We start from the raw sequence: 20,518 nt of genomic DNA, 5'->3' as shown, positions 1-20,518 counted from the left end.
GTAATCCCTTTATCTTTATGCAGATCTTCAAAATCAGATCGATCGTATGACACAGGAAGAAAACCAAACTTGGGCCGAGACACCTAGAAGCGATGATTAAATTTCAAAAAGGAAAAATCACAAAACCGAAATGTTTCACACCCGCCAGATGCTGCATGTTACTCTATAGCTCATTCATCCGATACATCCGCACTTCTAGGTATGCACCATTCATTTGGGCGTTTATTTCCCTGCAGCTTCTGCAACTTGAGAAATCAGAAGGTTCAACGTCTGAGAAGAAATAAAAAGAGAATTAATGGCAAACACCCACCCCTGCTTTAGGGACACTGGGCTGTTCTCGATAGGGTTCAGATTAATTTCATGTGCTCAAGACTGCCTTCCTTCTTGTTGTCCAACCAACAAATTTATTAGAGAAGCAAAACGTTTCAATTGGGCACCATTCCTTTCTCGTTTACTCTTCAATGGCTTCACTTCAAAGTACAGTAAACTTTCTGCCATGGCTTTCTGTTTTCTTTGAGAATGAGAGAGAGAGGGAGAAAAGAAAACCAGTTTTTAGTTTTTACGCCCAAGGAATTTAATGAAGAGCTCTCTTTGAGTGGGGCCATCTACTAGCAGTTACTTTTTATCGTTCTTCTGAAATTCTTGAAGAAGGGAGAGAGAAAAAAACCATGGTGATTTTCAGAAACATCACTGCATCGTGACAAAAGTTGGGAAGGGAGAGAAGGATTGCAGTTGGAAGACATTGACACTGTTTGGGAGCTAGGCATTAGGTTTGTCTTTTAAGGGTAGGCGGGCCCTCTTGAGTAGTCCGGTGCATCCAAGCTTTCAAATCATTTTTGTTCAAACGCAACTCATGCGTTGGAAGCAACTTTACCCTTCCTTTCACTATCATGCAAACTGGTTGTCGCCAAGGTCCTGACTGCGTTCCTTCTGAGATTTCACCTCTTCTCTACCCTCGCCTCTCACCTCCCATCATCATAACCATATTCAATTCACCAAGTTAATACAGTAACTCGTAGGAACAACCAACACTCTGCGTTCCTGCACATCGAAAGATTTAGGCGTCACATCTTATCAAGTTTCCTGTAGATGAATCATGATTTCTCAGCTTCCCCCCTCTCCCCAGCGGAGACAACCTCCGCCTCGGGCTAATAGTGATTCGTACACAGCACCAGCTGGGAGTGACGAATGCATGAGAAGCGGCCCCACTCATACCCTTCATTCTCTGTCTCCCCATCTCGAAACCTCCGTGTGGGCAGATTCTTCGCGGGCCATTCATTACACTGTAGAACGCGTAGGAAGACGAAGACCGTAAGTAATTCGTCAAGAAAAAAGAAAGATTAAGATTATATCTGCTTCTTTTATTTCAAAATGATTCAAAAGGGTCAATTCATTTGGGATGTACAAACCAAAGTCACAGCTGTGAAGTTTGGGAGGATAAGGATGAAGGGGTCCCTCCCTCTTAATGCCGCATGCTGGGAAACCTCCAGCTGCCTATCAGATACAGGACCAAAGAAGCGTAATATCAGTGGATCAGAGCAAAGGGGTGCCCACATAAGTTTTAGGGTACCCCTCCAAATAAAAGAATGGTGGGCATGCAGGCCCACACTGGAGTGGTGGTGGAATCAGGGCCCTTTAGTTTAGATCACCTTTTGAGCCGTACATCGTCACGAGTGGCATGGGCAAAGTGCTGCCACTAAAATTCAAGGGCCTGCAACTGCACCCATCATCATAAATCTGCAGGACCCTGTCGTCGTCTTACTGATCTTGGACAGAAGATAATGATCTGGCTGGCTCTATCCTCTGTGATCCCCTGAAAAATTTGAAGAGGGTCCGTGTATTGAAGAAGGAAGATCCACCACTCTCGTATGCTGCTCAATCTTAGCTGCTCCCTCCCTGCAAATCTTGCTTGAAGCTCCACCGCAGGATCGGCCGTTCTTTCTTTGGAAAATGGTGTGGTGAGGAGGACCACCGCTCAGTGCGGTACTGGTGCCGCCTGGACCGTGGGTGACCACCCGCCCTTGCTCCTTTGCAGTTACACGGCATAGGGAACCTGCAAAAAAATTAAAACTTTACCAGCTCCCTTGTCTCAGACAGGGGGACCAGGATGAGGCGTCCCCACCCGTGACAAACTACAGATGGACATCACTGTCCCGTGTGATAATAGATGGACAACTTTCCCTAACCTTCGGCGGGTGCATCTCAATTATTGAGAGATATGTTTTCCCTTGCCAATAAAGGGCCTTTGCACGTGTCTAGGTGACAATACTGACTTGCAATCGATTGCACATATCCCTCGTCACATGCCAAAGCCAACAGGAAACTAACCATGATCACCATGCCTCAACTACTTTTATATTGTATTTATATAGCAACAGTATCAGCAGTATCCGAACTGAGGTTGACGCACTGCAGGCAGATCGGGATGGGCCGAGGATTGCCTGCGCCGGGTCAATCTCTCACTGGCTGGAGCACCGATATCGATTGAGTGGGAAGAAGGATTTGACACAGTTCAGGGTAAACTATTTGACAGATGAAGAATGGAGAAACTGTTGGCGGAGAAATCATTGATAATTGCAGGTATATCATATGACCTTTAAACGGATGGCCAACTGAACTGAATGCACATTCTGTAATTTCCAGCTGCAAAGTTGAAACGCCGAAGTAGAACTACTTACAGCAGAGAAAATATAGGATGATGCTTGCAAGTTGAAATACACACGCAAGTATTTTATGGTGAACTTCAACTGCATTAAGGCAATACGTGTAACCAGTATGACCAAAAAGTTTGAGCCAGCGATTCACGAATCATTTCCTTTAATGTGTATAAAAGGATTCTGGAAGACCTTAGAAATGAATCCTCTAACCTTCAGCACATATTATTCTTTATCCATACATCGGAAGAGCATGGTCCAGAGCCGAGACACGACACCCATATGATTAGTTTCACAAAGAACCCTTTACATTGAGAGTTTCCGTTAAGGGTTAGCGATCAAGTGCAGCAAAATCTTTCCCCGTCTTGTGCACACATAATGCGATACAAAAAACATATAGCAGCTTTAAGCTTATGAGCGAACTTAGTGGATGAATCAATGAAGATATTGAGCTTACTTACAAATTAACAAAATTACAATGATAAGCTGTTGATGATGTTACGTTTTTGTTACATTCACATGAATTTTCAAGACTGGCAGCTTCAGCCACTTCCACTGTGATTACGTCCTCAGTACATAAAATCAACCGCCATACAACTCCAAATTTGGGATAAATCTACAATGAGGCTGTGCCAACACTGGCTGACGTAGGTGACACCTTCAGCAAACCAGCAACGAAACCCTTAAGGCCATCCAGCATGAGTTGCAAATCATGTTTCCATGACCAAGTGGGGACATTCAAAGCACGCACTGAATTCAGACAAACAAGAAGAGTGCCACCTTCATGCAAAAGAACCTGCAGGGTGGAATCATTATGACTAAATAAATCCACGAGGCTGGACATTAAGCACCAAATACATCACAAAATCATTCCATGTGCATGTTCAGTGCGTACAACCAGTTTTCTCATGGCAGATAAATTGACCCAATGCTAACCCTATGAAAAATCAGATGGACAAAAAGAAACCCAACCCTATAGCCTGTAAACATCTGAACAAGTAGAGATGGTCCAGTGAGCTGCAAATAGGTCAAGATGGGTGCTATGGAGGATTATTGTGCCTTTTTTCTTAGCATCCTGGTTTTCTATTCCCATTCTTCAGAAATTTCAGCATTTCTACTCTTCAGAAATATGCTATACTTATAGTTCTATTGGTTCCACTACATTAAGATGATGTAAATCATTTGGGTTGGATAAACTAAAGAGATGGTAAAAAAACATATTCAACACCTCGAACCCATATCCAAACCATTAGAGCACTCAGGTTGGAGGAGGGTTGAATTGGTCTTGGAAGCTGCATAGCCTTTACAAACGCCTCAGTTGTGAAGAATTTATCATGCCAGGTAATAAGGATGATCATGATTATATATTTTTTACTTATGTATTATAGATCTCACTGTCTCTCTCTCTCTCGCATATATATGTGTGTGTGAGGTGTATGCGTGCATGTGGGCATGCATAAGTGTGTGCCTGTAACTATGTATGTATAATGTCTACAGAGAAAATAAACCCTTAAACTAAAACTAACACAAGCAATTCCACGGACCAAATTATCCAAAGATCACACACGATGGCAAAGTAAACTCACCACCCGTGTCTCCATACACTAGTATGTGCAAGGGTTTTAGAGGATCATTACTGAACGTACTGACCAGGTTGACAACCATTGTCGATAAAACTGATTCTATAGTTGTCATTATCCTGGTTTGTTTATTGTCATCATAACATATTATTTTTCTCAAAATGCTATAACAAATTTTCATGTCCTAAAATTTTGATGTGCTCTTGCCATTGATCTTTTACCATGAAAACCTTTGGTACAAGAGAACAAGAGAACAATTAGATGTCAGGAGATTGTCACCTACTTGCAATAGAGAACATCAAGAATATGTTTTTAGTTTTCATATTTTGTGTTCCAAGCATGTTCCATATTGGCTTAAAAAATTCGTCAAAGATTCTAGTTAAAATTCTATATATACACAAATTTGTGATGCACGTATCTGCAGAGAATACCAGAACATATAACTATGTTTCTACTATCATGCTCACTATCGCACTCCATTGTTCATATCGTTACCGAACTAAAAGAAGAATGGTGACACATGTTGGCAAACATGAAATTGCCCCTAGTAACATAAGTCTCATGTGAGGCTATCTGGTCTATGTAATACAGTCATCTGACATGTCTGTATTTTCGTGATTATACTGCACTTTTTCCCTTTTTACGTGGAGGGGCTGAAAAACAGTAGAAAGAATTTCCAGAAGTTTTAGAGTTCCACAGCCTCAAAAAGGAGATATTTTCACCGGTGAGAGATAGAGAGACATTACGCACCATCCATGCACTTGCTGAGGCACCAAGATTGTCCTAACTCCTAAATGCTAGGCTTGCATTTAGAGTGTCAAACCAGCTTCCGGTGGTGTCTAGTTGTCATATTTCATTGCCAAACAACATACAGCCCAAATATATGCTAAAGAAACTGATTGATAAAATCTGAACTGAGAAACTCAGCTCGTAGCTTTTCTTGGAATCAAAAAGCATCATGCCAAACACCAAGTAGCTTCTTTCAGTAACAGTAGAACACTCAGACCAGACTATTACCTGTGGTCATAGCAACATAATTCAAACTGCCTTGAACTGAAGATCTTACACAATCTTCGAAGCAGTGGCAGAGCCAGAAACATTTTCAGGAGGGGCACTCATTCACAGATTTCCATATCCAAAGGGGCACTCACATATATAACAGAGAAAATATTTGAAGATGTCAATGTGAAATAAAGAAACATCAAGGGGCCGGTGTGGGCAGTTGCCCACAGCAGCCTATATGTGGCTCCGCCACTGCTTCGAAGAATTTGAAAAACAATTTCCTCGGTAATCATAAGTATTAGAAATGAACCCCTATTCCTAAAATAAGGCAAGCTAGACCCCAGCACTAGCCTGATTAAGGCTTGAACAGTCATAGATCAGTGCAATCAAGAAACGAGGACAGCCTGTGCTTTCTAAAACTACATATAGTATGAAGATACAATTCCAGTATGTAACTGGTGCACCCCATGGCGAAACAAGCAACAGATTTATGCATACGTAATGAGAAAAATTAGACATACCGTCAACCACAATGGAAGAAAACCCAAGACGGAAGGAAGAGAAGCCAATATAATGCATGATAGTGCAAGTACAACGCTTTGCTTCACCTGCAGTATTGGTCACTGATAGACATCAACAGAGACCATCATGTGAGAAATAAAAGAGAATTGAAAACAAACAAGTGATACCAATAGGGTAGTTTGTCTGGCTTTAGCAATAACAAATGGTACAGCAGCTATATTATCCTGCAATAGAAGAACATCTGCAACAGCCACAGCAGTAGCACTCGCGCGCTGTGCAAACACAATTCCCACTGTCGCAGCAGCTAAGGCAGGCGCATCATTAATGCCATCACCTACCATTATCAGACCTCCATCTGTTTCATGCATTTCCGATTGTTTAGAAATTTTGGGTCTATTATGAATCTATGATCAATAACCGGACTATAAATTCTAAGACAGTACTGTATCATCAAATTTAAAATGCAGATGGAGGCAAAATTTTTTGGTCTAGCTGCCCATAATGACCTTTCAGTTTCCAATACCATGTTACTTACTGGAAAGCTCTTATTTCCATAAAAATTTAAAAGAAGAGAACTTCAGACAGAGACCCTCTAATAATCTAATTACACACATGCAGACACATGAACATTCTCTACTAAACTAATCACATATCCGCACCAAAAGTGTCATGATGTATATATATAAATTCATATGTTGACTAAGAATATTTTAACGGCTAAAGCCCATAGAATTCCTCCATTCTTTCTAGAACAAAATATTAACGAAGCCTGAAAGTAAACATGATACTGCATAAAATGCAACATCAAATATGATTCTTTTCACACATAGATGACATCCGATCCATCTGATTTGGCAAGAAAACCTTACATCAAAGCCAAATCCATGGATAACCTGATTTGGTTTACCACTGCCCAAACCAACCAATCAAACTGATTCAGATTCGGATGCAAGATAATGTGAAGCATGACCACATTTCTGTAGACATAATATACACCTACTTGTGTACATGTACTACATCCACAATTGCAGACAATTGCCAACACACTCATACATTTTTGCAAATAGGGTGAATGCAGCATGCACTTAGACATGTGCCTGCATATGCACATGCACATCCACCTTAACATGTGCATGCATGAAGACATCTACGATTCTATATCATGCACATTCACATGGGCAATCCCACATGCACTTATAACATGTGTACACATGAAAAAAGATAAGCATCACATCAGATTGTTTGAACATCTAGTTTAGGCAGCTGTTGCCTCAGCAGAACAGGAACACAATGTGAAGAACATATCACTAGCTCTGTCAGAGAGGATTCTCACCAGTATCCCTTGAGAAGGTTTTAACTCTATTTAGTTTATCTTCAGGCTTCAAACTGCTATACACCTCCTCAATACCGACAGAGTTGGCAACTCTCCATGCGCTGGAAGCATGGTCACCTGTTAGCATCATCAAGCGAAGCCTTGCTTGATCCCGAAGTGCAGCTATAACTTTTTCTACACCAGGTCGAGGTTTGTCCTCAAAATGGAATAGTGTTACCTGCATGTCATTGCAAAGGTGACAACAGATATATTATATTTTGTATGCAATTTGCAACATGAAGCAAAAAAAAAAGCTCTATTAAGTTGGAACAACCAATGCATTAAAATTCTACAATGTTAAATCCAGAAGCAACTATTAACTTCATATATTCACTGGGATCCTCAGATGATGTTTGCTTCAAGAGGCCTAGCATACCCTGCTTACCCATACAAATGACAACTGGAAGTTCGTATCATGCATCCAAGAAGGGCTCTCATAAAGCAATGAATCCAAAGTCTTGGAATACTGGGGATTACAGAAACAAACAGGAAGCTAATGGATTTCTTATTCTAGGAACCCATTGTTCCATGAAAACTATTAATGTCAAATAAGTGAAGGACAACAGGTAAGCTAGTTACCATATTCCCTGAGATTGTGGAAGAAAGAGGACATTATAGCGTAATTACAAGTTGAAGATGCCGAGGCAAAAGATTGAAGGCCAATTGTAGGAGATATCTCGGGAGCTTGTGTTTGAAACTGCTGAAGAAATGAGTGAAACAACTCATGTAATTAATGTGTGCAAGAAGTTCTGTAGAAATATTTATGGATACCGAATTGGTGATGCTACAACCTTTTTCATTTTTTCATTGTAAGGATCCTTGTAATTCATTGATAAAACAGATGCTTGGCAATAAAAAGCACACACATAGGCATTTGAACAACCTCAATATACAACTACAGCTTCTGTAGTGTTAAGTTGTGAGTTGTGACAATGTTTTCCATAAACAAATATAAAGAGACTCTTTCTAGCAAAAGGGACCACGCTGAAAACTTCTGTGGGGGTTTAGTTTCAATTACATACCATGGAATATCAAAAGCTGACCTAATCAAGATTATGTGTACCCCATATCAAAAGATCATCCAAGTCTGCAAAGCACGTAGAGTAGAGGTATACATGCATATGCACAAACATATATACATGGAGACATTTACCAACTTTATACATTGCAATTTTGGGTTTATGTACAAATATAGTTAAGTTTGGTAGTTTGGTTCCAACCTTTTGACTACTCAATAAAGGCATCTTCAAAGGCAAGAAAGATTTCTAACAGGACAAAATCTCACTCTGCTTTTGAGAAGTAAAATTTGTGCCCTCAATCTAACATTGACAAAAATTATCACCTAAAAGTTCAATCCCATTTATTCGCCTCAAAATGTGTGTATACACTGGGGAGGAAACTTTTTCACTCATAAAGTTAAAACTGCATAAGTTATCCAGGCCAATGTAAGTCCCTACCTGCATTTAAATGCTCCCTCAATCCCAAAATGTTGAGAGAACAGTTTAGAATCTTAGATAACACACATTGAACTGGAGTCTGTTAGAGGAAAATTAGATTTTGCAACCTGATAATTATTGAAAATTACTAATCCAATATTCATCAAAGAGAATGTCAGAAGTGCAAGAATGACTCAAACGGTACAAGGTCTAAGTTCCATGAGAACATCTTTGCAGCTCCCAGATAGCAAGACATATTATATTTTGTAACTTGGTTTCATATGATTCTCACCCAAGCCAAGAAATCAAGTGTAATACCGTTTGACTGCACAGCTGTAGTTTACATAACTCTAACAATGTAACAAGGTGCACTAGAGTTCCAGAACCGTTGCATCTTACACCTTATTGGCTATAAAGTTGTTAAGAACAAATGACATTTTCTAGGTTATGCATTTTATCAAAGACAATTAACAATAACCTGCAGCAAAGGATACTATGGAAAACTTTTTCTAGATCAAGCTGGGGTTGGAGGAAAAATACCTTCCTGTCTACAGACAGTGCAGCATGCACAAAATCTCCACCATAAACAGATGCATTAACAGCATCCTTTATTTCGTCTGACTCGGATCTAGATTTGCATAATGATGCGATATATTCTACAGAACCAAGTGATGCCTTCAGCAGCCCTCTTCCTTTATCATCTGACTAAACACCCAAAAAACCATCAAGGGGCATAACATTCTCTATAATTAGAACCAGCTTCACAAGAAAAGTAACATCCAAAGATACAAATTCAACAAACAGAGGTCTATCTGAATGTCAGCCAAAATAGTTGAGGAGTCTATTTCCAATGTATCTGAAGAACAACAAGAGTTATGTGATCAAGAATTTAATCACGTAAATACTTACCAGTTACCACCAATGCAGGACGAGGGACGTCAAAAAAATTGTTGAACGGAGTGTATTCTTTTATCACTATCACTATGACTTATGAATACAATCTACGGATAACTTACAGGTACATGCTTTGGCATTAGCCAAACTATATAAGCACTTTGTCACAAAATTTTTCTCTATGCTTCCCATTCACATGAACGTAAATCATCAACATTATCAAGTTCAGCTGGCTGAACTACTAATCAGCATTTAACTGTGCTATTGGATGTAAAGTTAATGAAATTGGTGATTTTCTCGCTATTGTGACTTTATCCTCTTCATCCATGAAATATATTGACACATGCCAAAACAAACTCTCAGCCATCAACATTCTTATCCCAACAGTTCTGGCAGCTCAAGGACAAAAGAGGAAGACGTTCAAACAATCAAAAGCAACCTTGTTTGTTAGCTATGCTCAGATCATTGAATACAATAGGGCTGTGATGTAATTTGAGCTAACCTTTTAAAAAATTAAATTACAAGTGAATACACCAAGAATCATTCAAATATGAAGAAAATCTTAGATATTGGATAGAATATGGCTGTGACATGATTTGCACTAGCCTTTCAGAAAGTTAATTTATGATTGCGTAGAACAAAAATCATATAAATACAAAGAAACTTCACAAAGGAATGCTTAAAAGGTCATACAAAATGCACTACCTTGAGACCTGTCAATGTTGCAAAAAGACCCTGGCCAGGAAGTGACTCAAAACTTTCAATAGAAACATGAGGTAGAACTTGCCCAATACTGTGATCAATTACAGCTCTGCATAACTTGCACGCAGTAAGCAGGTTAGTGTGCCTTACAAAGAAAAAAGAGACAGAAAAAAAACTAGAATGACCATATATACTTATCACCCAAAAAGGCCAAATCTGCCAGTTAGTAAAAACAAAAACAAATATAAAAAAAAGAAGAGACAGATGAAATGATAAGACCGACATGCAACTAGTTAAATTTCACAGGAGTGGAATGCACTAGGTTGAACCCTTAAGGTAAAGAGCATTCAAATAGAAAATGCAAGAGGAGATCTGAAACAATCAATGGACTAAACTAAAAAGCAGAGTTTTTTAGCCAAGGCTTGTGCATAGCAAATTGTTTGCTTGTGGTCAAGATATTGGCCACAAATAATACCAAAATTATTGAAAACGTTATGAATCAAGACTTAATCAGCTAACCTTAGTTAAACCAATATTATCACAATCTTTTCAAAATCGTCTGCACTTTAATTTTTCACGTTATTTTCACACTATTCTCATTATAGCAAGAGAGATGGTAAACTTGGTACACTTTATAAGAAAGAGAAAACTTGGCTTGTAGAGTAAAGAAATGCCTCACTTGTAAATTTTCATAATTGACAGCTCAATATTCAAGTGAAGGGTTGCTGACATTGACTGTCACAGGTACTCAGCTGCTTGATGAAGGGAGACAACTCCCTCCTTTTAAGTTTTAAGCAATTATTCAGTGTATATGGCAATCCATAAAGCCTGTTGTGGCCAACTAAATACTTAAATGCCCTGTCCATTATTAGCCTTCATATAAGTACAACACTAATGAACCTTATTATTGTTTTAGGACAATTATGGGTAGTCAGTCCATTTGTTTATAAGCTTAATATTTTTGTTAATATTCTTTTGTAATATTTTTTTTCAACCATGATTTTATGATACTTTCCAAAAGAATGAAATTGTCGAAAGATGCTGCGGTTCACCATTTAACTATGTAAGATAATATCATCGACATCAACATGTCCAATGAGATAAAATGTGCCTGTTACATGGATCCCAGTATCAGGAAGAAAATAACCTTAATGAAAAACCATGTCACAACTTATTCTGTTGCATCCTTCTATATGTGCATTCTTAGTGGAATACTACAAAAATAGTGTGACAGGCATATATTTAGATGCATCCATGCGACAGAAACTGAAAGCACCCAAATTATGACATACAGCGAACCATTTTCCATTAAAGAATAGAAAAAGAAGATACCAGAGTTTATAATTATGCGGAAAAAAACTGATATGCTGGTGATACATACCAATGAAGGAAAAGAAACATACCATCATCATGAAAAAGAAAGTCAGATGTGGTTTTAAAAAAATATGCATTATACATAATAGTACAGATATGATATGCAGTCCTAATTACCATACCTCCCAATGGGATGTGTAGTTCCCTTTTCCATTGCTGCTGCTACGGCAAGAGCTTCTTTTTCACAGTTAGGAACGCAACAAGATGGCCCCACTGCTTCATCAATCATCAAACTATGGCCATGGATGGGCTCAATTGCCTTACAAGTAAGCTCCCCTGTTGTCAAGGTCCCAGTTTTATCAAATGCAACAGTGTGACAGGACGCAAGGGCATCTAACACATGTCCACCCTTCAGCAAGATACCCTTGAACATGACAAGCAACATGAGAAATGCAGTTTCTTAAGCCATAAATAGAGAAGAAAAAACATAGTTCACTGGCCCAAAAAGGATTGATAAATATATACAATTTACAAGGGAAAAATATAAATCCAGTTCATGCTGAGCACAGTCAGGAGTTCCCCATCCAACCTTGGAGTACTAGAAGAACTATGTGCCAAACAGGTGAAGACTTGTTCCATGCAGATTTGTTTGATGTTTAATTAATTGCTTCAATACCCCTAATACAAGAAGGTAATGACGTAGAGATAAAGGTTTACAATATACTGTTATGAGATAAGTGCTACCCAAATATCAAGAACAACATTATGCCCACAACCAATTTGAGAAAGAAGATGACATTAAAACTCAACATGATTCTCCGAAACTTCCTGAAAAATAAAAATATCAGGGATTCACAATCTTAAAGTTTTTGACATATCACTAAAGAAAATATTTTTTGTGAATGTTCATTCATGTTTCCCAGAAATAAACTGTCTGTTACCACTTTCTTTTGCATGCTGTTTCAATTTTTTCTTCAAATTGACCTTCATTTTTTGACAAAATTCTCAAATAGCTCAAGATCCACATCAAAGTAACACTTCAGAGTCCTTCTCATTCACATCAAATAAAGAATCTTTTAAGAAGAAATGTGTTCATCATGGTGAAGGACCCAATAGATCCTCCAAGGTGAAGCATCAAGAAATGCTACCTAACACAAACTAAGAATTGAGTATTGACACTTGGACCCTTTTCATGCTCGTATTCTGTATAAAATTTATGCATGCAAGACAGCACTGGGGAAAATGGGTAACCCATATTCATCCCAAATCCATCAGTGACGAGATTCTTGGCTTACCCAAGGAGCTAAACAGAATGTAAGAACAGCATTATTGAATAGAATATTCACCAAGAAATTCAAAATTACCATATCATAAGAACTAAAGCAGCTACAAGATTTATTGATGCAGTCATCTAGTAAAAACAAGAGCATAATCAACGTACTAACTATAGGTACTTAATTCTTCAAGAAAAAAATGATAACAGGAATGGCATTGGACATGATCACAAGAGACAAAGCTAATAACTTAGAATTGAAAGAATATACGTATCAAACTTGATAAAGCCACGGCAATTCAAGCATGGAAGAAAATAGAGGAAAGGAGAGGAAGAAATGCAAAAAAGGAAGGGATAGCAGCTTCAATAACAGCCCTCACAAGCCTAATTCATTAATAGAATCTGCACATAATTTACGTGGAGAGAAATATCCCTAGGACATAAGATGATTCATACTACTGTAATTCAGCACATGTTTATTAAGTATGCTAAAGTGTTAGACGTGCTTCGATCTGTCGCCATGTCTTAGCAAAAGCTGCAGTAGAAAATGCAAAAAAAGAAACAACTAACTAGGCAAATCAACACAACATTACCTTACTTGCACAAGCACTAATTGCAGTTGCATATGCTAAAGGTGCTACAGCCAATGCACAAGGAGATGCAGCAACCATGAGACCCAAAGCCCTGTACACAGACCCTCTGCAAACTATAAAAGTGACCATCATAAGAAAAGTGTCCCAACAAGCATATAAAAGTATTTGCAACACTTCCTACAAAAGGAGGAAACAGAAAAACCATCAAAGTAATCCAGATTATTTTAAAAGTGCAAGTGTTTAAGTAATCTAATTAATGACTGCTACAGAATCAAGCAGGTAGAGAGAACTGCCAAACAATAATATAGAGCAACAATGTGGATAAAGTTTAAAGTAGCACCCAAAAAAGAAAGGAGGACAGAAAAGTAAAGGAGAAAACAAATGGAACCTCCTGACACATAGCTGCACCTATGCAAACACAAGTCAGTTTCACTCAACAAAAAAAATAGATCCAATCAGAAACATCTAAGAAGTACCTGATGTACTGAAGAAGGGCCACCTGAAAACAAATGGACCTATGAAGGCAATTGCAAGTGATAAAGCCACAACAGCCTGGCTGTACCGCTCTCCAAACTCATCTAACCACCTCTGTAGTTTTGGTTTATTTAGATGTGCTTCTTGAGTAAGCTGTACTATCCTGGCCAAAGTTGACTCTTTCCATGTCTTGGCTACCTTTGTAGAACATCAAATCAAAAGAGCTTAACTCCCATATGCATACCATCTATTCTTAAAAAGGGACAAGTAGCAGATATGAGACATATAATGGCATAGCTTAATTGCAAGTTATGTACGTACAACATAGAGATTTATCATTCCATGTGCTATTCTTTCTCAGTTTTACCTTTGCTAAACACGTTGATCCAAATAATGCAACATCAAATGGGCAAGACTATTCAGACCATGAAAACATAAAAAACATGCCGCATTGTTATAACCTAGCCCAGGACATACATCATCTCCTTTGCTCAATAAAGCACTTTTCACCCTTGTATTATATCAACTTGAATGTTTTAAATGCAGATAGGCTTGGAGTCTTAGATGCTTTCATGGGGAAAGTTATCATTGTATTCTAGCAATGCACCTGCAGCAGTGATGAGGAGACCAATTGTAATTAGATATATCATGCATCACATTATTTGAGTTAATCAGGCCAGACAAAAGAATAAATCTTCAAAACAGCTTAACTGCTAAAGGAATCAATGTTAGCAAAATCCACAGCAAATGTTGGTGCACACTGACAGCAGAACTCCTCAGTCCTCCCCATATCTTAACAGCGGAAGACCAACCATTATTGAAATTGGACCAGGATAGAATTCTGGGATTCTAGTTCCTCTTCAGACTGCTTTTTAGGGGAAGTCTAGAAGCTTGCTAGGTGCTCTAGCATTTCTTAAGAAGAATTAATAAACTGATCAATGAATAAAGTACTTAATCTTGTATACCTATCAAAGTGAGAGATTCTAATCTGATTTACAAGTAGTGCAGGATCAGTGTTTCTCTTAAAGAAACAATGATTAAGTTGATTATCAACTCTAGTTGATGAGCCAACCACATAAGTCACATGGCTACTTTAGTAAGGTCCACATACTCATGTCACTGTGCCCATACCCAAAGTGGGTACACACTTGGGTAATTTTTAGATCGAAACTGATTCAAACTGTTTAATTTTACTTGATTTAATTTTTTCCAAAGTTTTCATTTTGTCTTTAGAGTTAGAGTTATTATTCATTAACATGTAATTTTTTTATTTATATTACTTGTTTATTTAAATATTGCTTTCATTTTGATTTTTTTGAGTTATTTTGCATATATTCATATATATATATATATATATATATTGTCATACCCCCATACCCACAGTTTCTGAAGTTGTCGTATCAGTACCTATACCCGAACCGTAAGTATACCCATGTGCACCACAATCAAGAAATCAAAATATTCATTTATTTTCTTCTATCTTCTCTCATTCCACAAGTCCCATATGAAATCAGATATTTGAGGACCTAATCAAGATCTTCTTCTTATTTTTTGGCCTTTCCTCCAATGCTTTTGTCAACTTGTCCCATCTCTTGTTTCTTTTTTTTTTTTGCACCTTCACTTGTGTTTGTTTTCCGCCTTCTGCTTCTCCATGAAAATCTGATTTTTCCATTACAAGCCCAAGTATTTGATTTTCTTTTGGTGGGATTATTAGGTCTAACTTGTCTCTTCAGTCGCATAAAACCATACCACAAGTTGGATGCCCCATTCAAGATTTGTCACTGAGAATTGACAATGAGGTCCAACATCATGCAAATAAGTAAATCTATGGGGTTCTACAATTAGAACTTAAAACCTCTAGGCATGTGACAACTCATGAATAACCCATTCATGGAAACAAAAGAACATAGTTCAAGTCTGAGACGTTGAAAATTGTGAGATACCTTGACAATCAGCATCCCATCCAAGTTCCTTGCACCACCAGGAATGCAATCCCCCATTTTCTTCTCAAGTGGTTTAGATTCTCCAGTCAAATGCTCAACGGTAACTGTTGATCTGCCTTGAAAAACTTCTCCATCTACTGGCACAGCCTAAACACGATATAAAGTTTAAAACATGAGAGAATGGAGCAAAATGCTTCAAAGGACAAAAGATTAATGTGGCAAGGCATGAGGGAGAAGAAGGAAAAGATTCAATATTAGATCTGATGGAATTTGGCTTATCGTCTAAAAATGTTTTCTAAAGCTAAAAGAACTCTACTCTACCAGACTATCACCTGATTTGGTAGAGCAAAGACCAAAGATATAAGGGCCCACTGAATTCAGGTAGGCACACTGCACACCGTCTTACTTTAACATGTTATACATCTGGAGTTCTTCTAAGGCCTCAGGTCTTGAAACTAACAGTTTGTTTACTGAAAGAACTCATATCAAATAAGGGAATCAAAAGTTCCTTTACTATATGCAATTATTTTGGGGTTCAATAATGCTAGGATATTCAGGTTGCCCATCCATGGCAAGTATGGATTTGGGACAGCCTTCTACACTGAACCTGCCCCAGGCACAGGCATGACCTGACATGGCATGAACTTTGGCAATCCAGGCATAACATGCCCATATGCTGGAATACACTCTAGCCTAAGCAGTTGCTTTTTCTCAGTTTGTTAAAAGCACATATAGATGTCTATGTGTGTGCATCATAGTCACAAATAAGAGGTTTCTCTCTGGTTTAATACGACGAGCTTGAAAAAAACGGAAAAAATAAGAGAAAAATATGGTAAATTTTTAAAAATTTTAAAAACTAAAAATGGGAGAAAAATAAAATAAGTGAGAAATTAATAACACAAAACATCAAAAGATAAACATATTTGCAACAAACAAAAAATGAAAAATAAAAAATAAAAAACTATCTGACATTAAAAAAAGTGAAAAAATGAAAAAGTGAAAAAAACTGGAAAAAAACGCGGAAAAAAGTATTTTTTTTTTCGCTTTTAATGTTTTTTTCAAAAAAAACGCATTTTTTTAGTTCAAAATGGCCAATTAATTTATCAGGGTTTTTTTTGCGTTTTTTTCGAAAAAAAATGCGTTTTCTGTGACTACTGTGCATGCAGGGGCATGTGAGAGAGAGAGAGTCTTTGGGTTCTCATTTCACCCACTGCCATTACTTTCCAAGAACAACCTTCATTTCTGGAGGAGGAAGTCTGAACTTTGTTTTATTTTTCTTCTTTTCTCATTCTTCTTATTGTCCTTAAACTGTTCCATTGTTGATATACACTGGTGTACCATGGTTAACTGTATGTGATGAATTTTCCCATTATGCATGATTTTACTTAGTTATAAGATTGAGTTCCCGCATAATGCTTTTGCTGCAAACCATGCAACTGCAAAGTGTGATATTATGGTTAACATCTAATTTGAATGTGTGTGTGTGTATATATATATATATATATATATACACACGAACCGCAAGCTCCAGGAAGAACTAATGATACATATATCCCAAAAAGAAGCTTCGCAGATTTTTAAGTTTCTGTAGAAATATCTCATAAAAATATGTAAATCTGGTGCAAATAAAAGATATCGAACTAGGAAAAGGTAACAACATTTTTGTTCAGACCTCACCCGCCCTGACCAAGATGTAAGAACCGACTTCCAGATCCTGTACAGGAACTTGTTTGTATGTCAATGATGAGATAGCTGGATTTCCATTCTTTATATCCAATAGCAGAGCAAACTCAGGATTGTTTTCCTTCAATTCCTTAACATCAACCATAGCACGGCCGGTAAAATAATCTTCAGCTGCAACATGCACTTGCATGAGATAACAGAAAGAAGTGGAAAAATTCTGGCAGATGAGAAAATGATTGTAGATGCAGACTGCCTGCCTCAAGGACATTACCAATATGTGCAAGATTAAACATTGCAAGAAGCAATCCACCCTCCAAAGAGTTTCCCATGAATACCGATGCAAATGCTGCAAGTGCCATTAGGACATGGATATTCACCTTCCCACCAGCAATATCATTTGCAGCATCAAGTGCCGCAGAAATCTAAACACATAAGAAACAAAATTTTAAGGCCACATATTACACAAAGAGGGTTGCATCTTCCAGTGATTTAATCAAAACGGAAAAGAACCTTAACATTTTCTATTGCACGCATATAGTAGAACATGGACAACAATAATTTAGAATTTTTTACCACCATGAACAAGATGATGGAAAGAAATATCTTCCTTTCTACCTTCTTTTCTATCTTTTTCTCTCTGGGAAGCTTTAGTTCCAAAAACTTGTGGAGAAATATCAAATAACACGAAATCTTGATCCACGGCATGGCACTGACATTTTTTCCAAGTTTGACCACATTTTCTTGCGAGTTAATCCAGCGATTCTGGGATTTTCCATATCTGGGAGAGCATGTTTCTCTTTTTGGTTACGAATTTGCCTTGATGTTTTATCAAATTGTTACCAGCTTTCCTGGTTATGTTTTATTGAAACAATAATTAGTTTCCAACATTCATATCCCCCCAAGCTTTTGGATGTTATCGCCGTCAAAAATGCATCCATCACCCCAACCTAGAACGGAACTGCAATTAAGAAGGGCGACTTACATTCCTTTTGTATTGCTAACAGGGAAGCATCTACAGTGTAAATAGAACATCATATTTAACATGCACAGGATATGAAGTGGCAAGCTAATGCAATTCAAATTCTTAAAAGCATCAACTTCCAAAACAACCCAGAGACAAGTAATTGCAAACGATTTGGTTGACGGTTAGTTGCAGTCACCTGAACACCAGAACGTAACAAAAAAGACAATTAGGGCATCCATGACCATACCCCAACTAGAGGAAAGGCTGCAGCTAGAAGAACGTTCTGCAGCTTCTTTGTGGACGAGCTCGGGAGGACGTGCGGGCAGGCTGCAGCGAAAAGAAGAAGAGCCATAGAAGAACAGCACATCCAGATGTTCTCCCGCAAGAAATCCGCCAGTCTTGCCCATCCGGTCACCCTCGAAAATCGGATGATGGCTTCCTGCAGAGCATTCCGCTTCCCACTACCCGCATGAGGATGGTGGTGGTGGTGGTGGTGGTGGTGGTCATGATGGTGATGATGATGATGATTATGGTCATGATCATTATGGTCGTCGTCAAGGTGGTGAGAGTCGCGACTCTTCTCGAATGAACCAATGATAGGGCGATAGTGGAGGCGAGAGGAAGGGGCGGAGCGGTAGAGCGGGGAACGAGGGAGAGGGAAGTAATGGAGGGGTCGGAGGAAGGGTTTTCTTCTGCCGCAGGTGAGCATCCGGAGGCCATGGCTGCTGGCGGGGAAAGGGATCGCCTCCATCGCCGTCTCGCTCCAGCAGTCCAGCGTCAGGCGACGCCGCGCCTGACGACGACGTTGTCTAAAGAAGAAGACGAAGGAGGAGAAAGCGAAGCTCCCGCAACCGCTGGTGATGACCACATAGTGTGCTCACGGTCAGCTCATCCCGTCCCAAATTAAAAAAAAAAAAGAAAAAATTCCCCCCTCTTTATCCAAAATGACCTGCCCAAATCCCCGTAAAAACCGATCGCACCTAACTATCAAGGTACAAGACAGACGACGCTGTGGCTGAGCTTTAGAGACGCCTTTTTTCCTGTTTTTCCCCTTCCAATAATTCGAGCAGAAGCGCTTGTGCTTCAAAGTCACTCGATCGTCACGAAGCGGTTTTAGATCATTCACCTACCTCACCTGCCACATTGTGGGGGAGGAAGTTCACATCCAAAGATGTAGGAGCAATCAATCATTCTTTGATTAGAGCTCCTTTGCACGGCGTCCTTTTTTTCTCTTTTCATCTCGTTTTCTTTTCTTTCTTTTAAACAAAAATGCTTATTTTTCTAAATCTTCGCTTTATTTCTTATTTAACAAGTGCCTAGTTGCTTGATGGAGATAAATTTTGATTCATGAAAAGATCCGCGCTGAAGCCTACGATTCATCAAACTAAGGATTTATGCCCTAAGATCCACAGATGAAATTCTCATTTTACTTTTCATACGAGCAAAAGAGTTCCAATATAAGTGGAATTTAAATCCTAAAAAACATATCAAAGTATGTCAAGGAAATATATCTCAAAGACTATTAGTTGCCGTACTTGAATAACATATTAGAAAGACGAGGTTATACCCGAGGGGGGTTAGACTTCTTGGACAGATCTGAGATGTACATGGGAAGCTTAAAAGTTTCAAAATTCAGTACATATTGTTTTCTCGTAAATACGCATTAGTTTGTTGGTCCTGAGTTCATGGTTTTAAGGTACTCAATTTTAGAAAGATTACATTGTAGTTGATGAACATAAACACCATCTACGGTACAATTTCAAGGTGAGAGGATCATGTTGAATAGAGTTGTGTTCCTTACTGCTACAAAATGAGGCTAGTAAATTTCTATGTGTATGGGCACTTTCTTAAAAGTCAGTTATCTGCGATTGTCATCCAACTAGAGTTTTAGAGACGGTTCACATGTAAATGCATTTGATAAAACTTGATTGGTTGAAAATGTCGAATCACGTTCTTTTAAGAAATTTTAAATAAATTGGAGTCTTACATGATTTTTATCTTTTGTTAGTTGTTGATTTTCCATGCCCATGGCTTGCCTTTTGGATCTTGTTAACCAAAGAAATACAGCTTTGAGGAATTCTAAAAATTTCTGTTATATGTTTGTTCCAACCT

The 20,518-nt window shown here is 38.4% G+C and overlaps 1 protein-coding gene across 1 annotated transcript; it reads right to left on the bottom strand.

Moving 5' to 3' along the window:
* Positions 1–3,085: 3,085 nt before the first annotated feature.
* LOC116250527 (probable cadmium/zinc-transporting ATPase HMA1, chloroplastic) lies at positions 3,086–19,289 on the bottom strand. The gene is made up of 13 exons (XM_031624212.2): positions 18,654–19,289; positions 17,714–17,864; positions 17,432–17,613; positions 15,760–15,906; positions 13,819–14,014; positions 13,343–13,455; positions 11,659–11,900; positions 10,166–10,271; positions 9,107–9,271; positions 7,092–7,308; positions 5,926–6,113; positions 5,758–5,844; positions 3,086–3,450 (listed from the first exon to the last, which is right to left on the bottom strand). Exons 1-13 carry the CDS (start codon positions 19,155–19,157, stop codon positions 3,271–3,273), a joined length of 2,478 nt encoding a protein of 825 aa, XP_031480072.1. The 5' UTR covers positions 19,158–19,289; the 3' UTR covers positions 3,086–3,270.
* Positions 19,290–20,518: the final 1,229 nt, after the last annotated feature.

The sequence above is a fragment of the Nymphaea colorata genome, chromosome 3 (assembly GCF_008831285.2).
Source record: "Nymphaea colorata isolate Beijing-Zhang1983 chromosome 3, ASM883128v2, whole genome shotgun sequence".
Classification (NCBI taxonomy): domain Eukaryota; kingdom Viridiplantae; phylum Streptophyta; class Magnoliopsida; order Nymphaeales; family Nymphaeaceae; genus Nymphaea; species Nymphaea colorata.
This window is presented reverse-complemented; position numbering and strand designations above follow the sequence as displayed.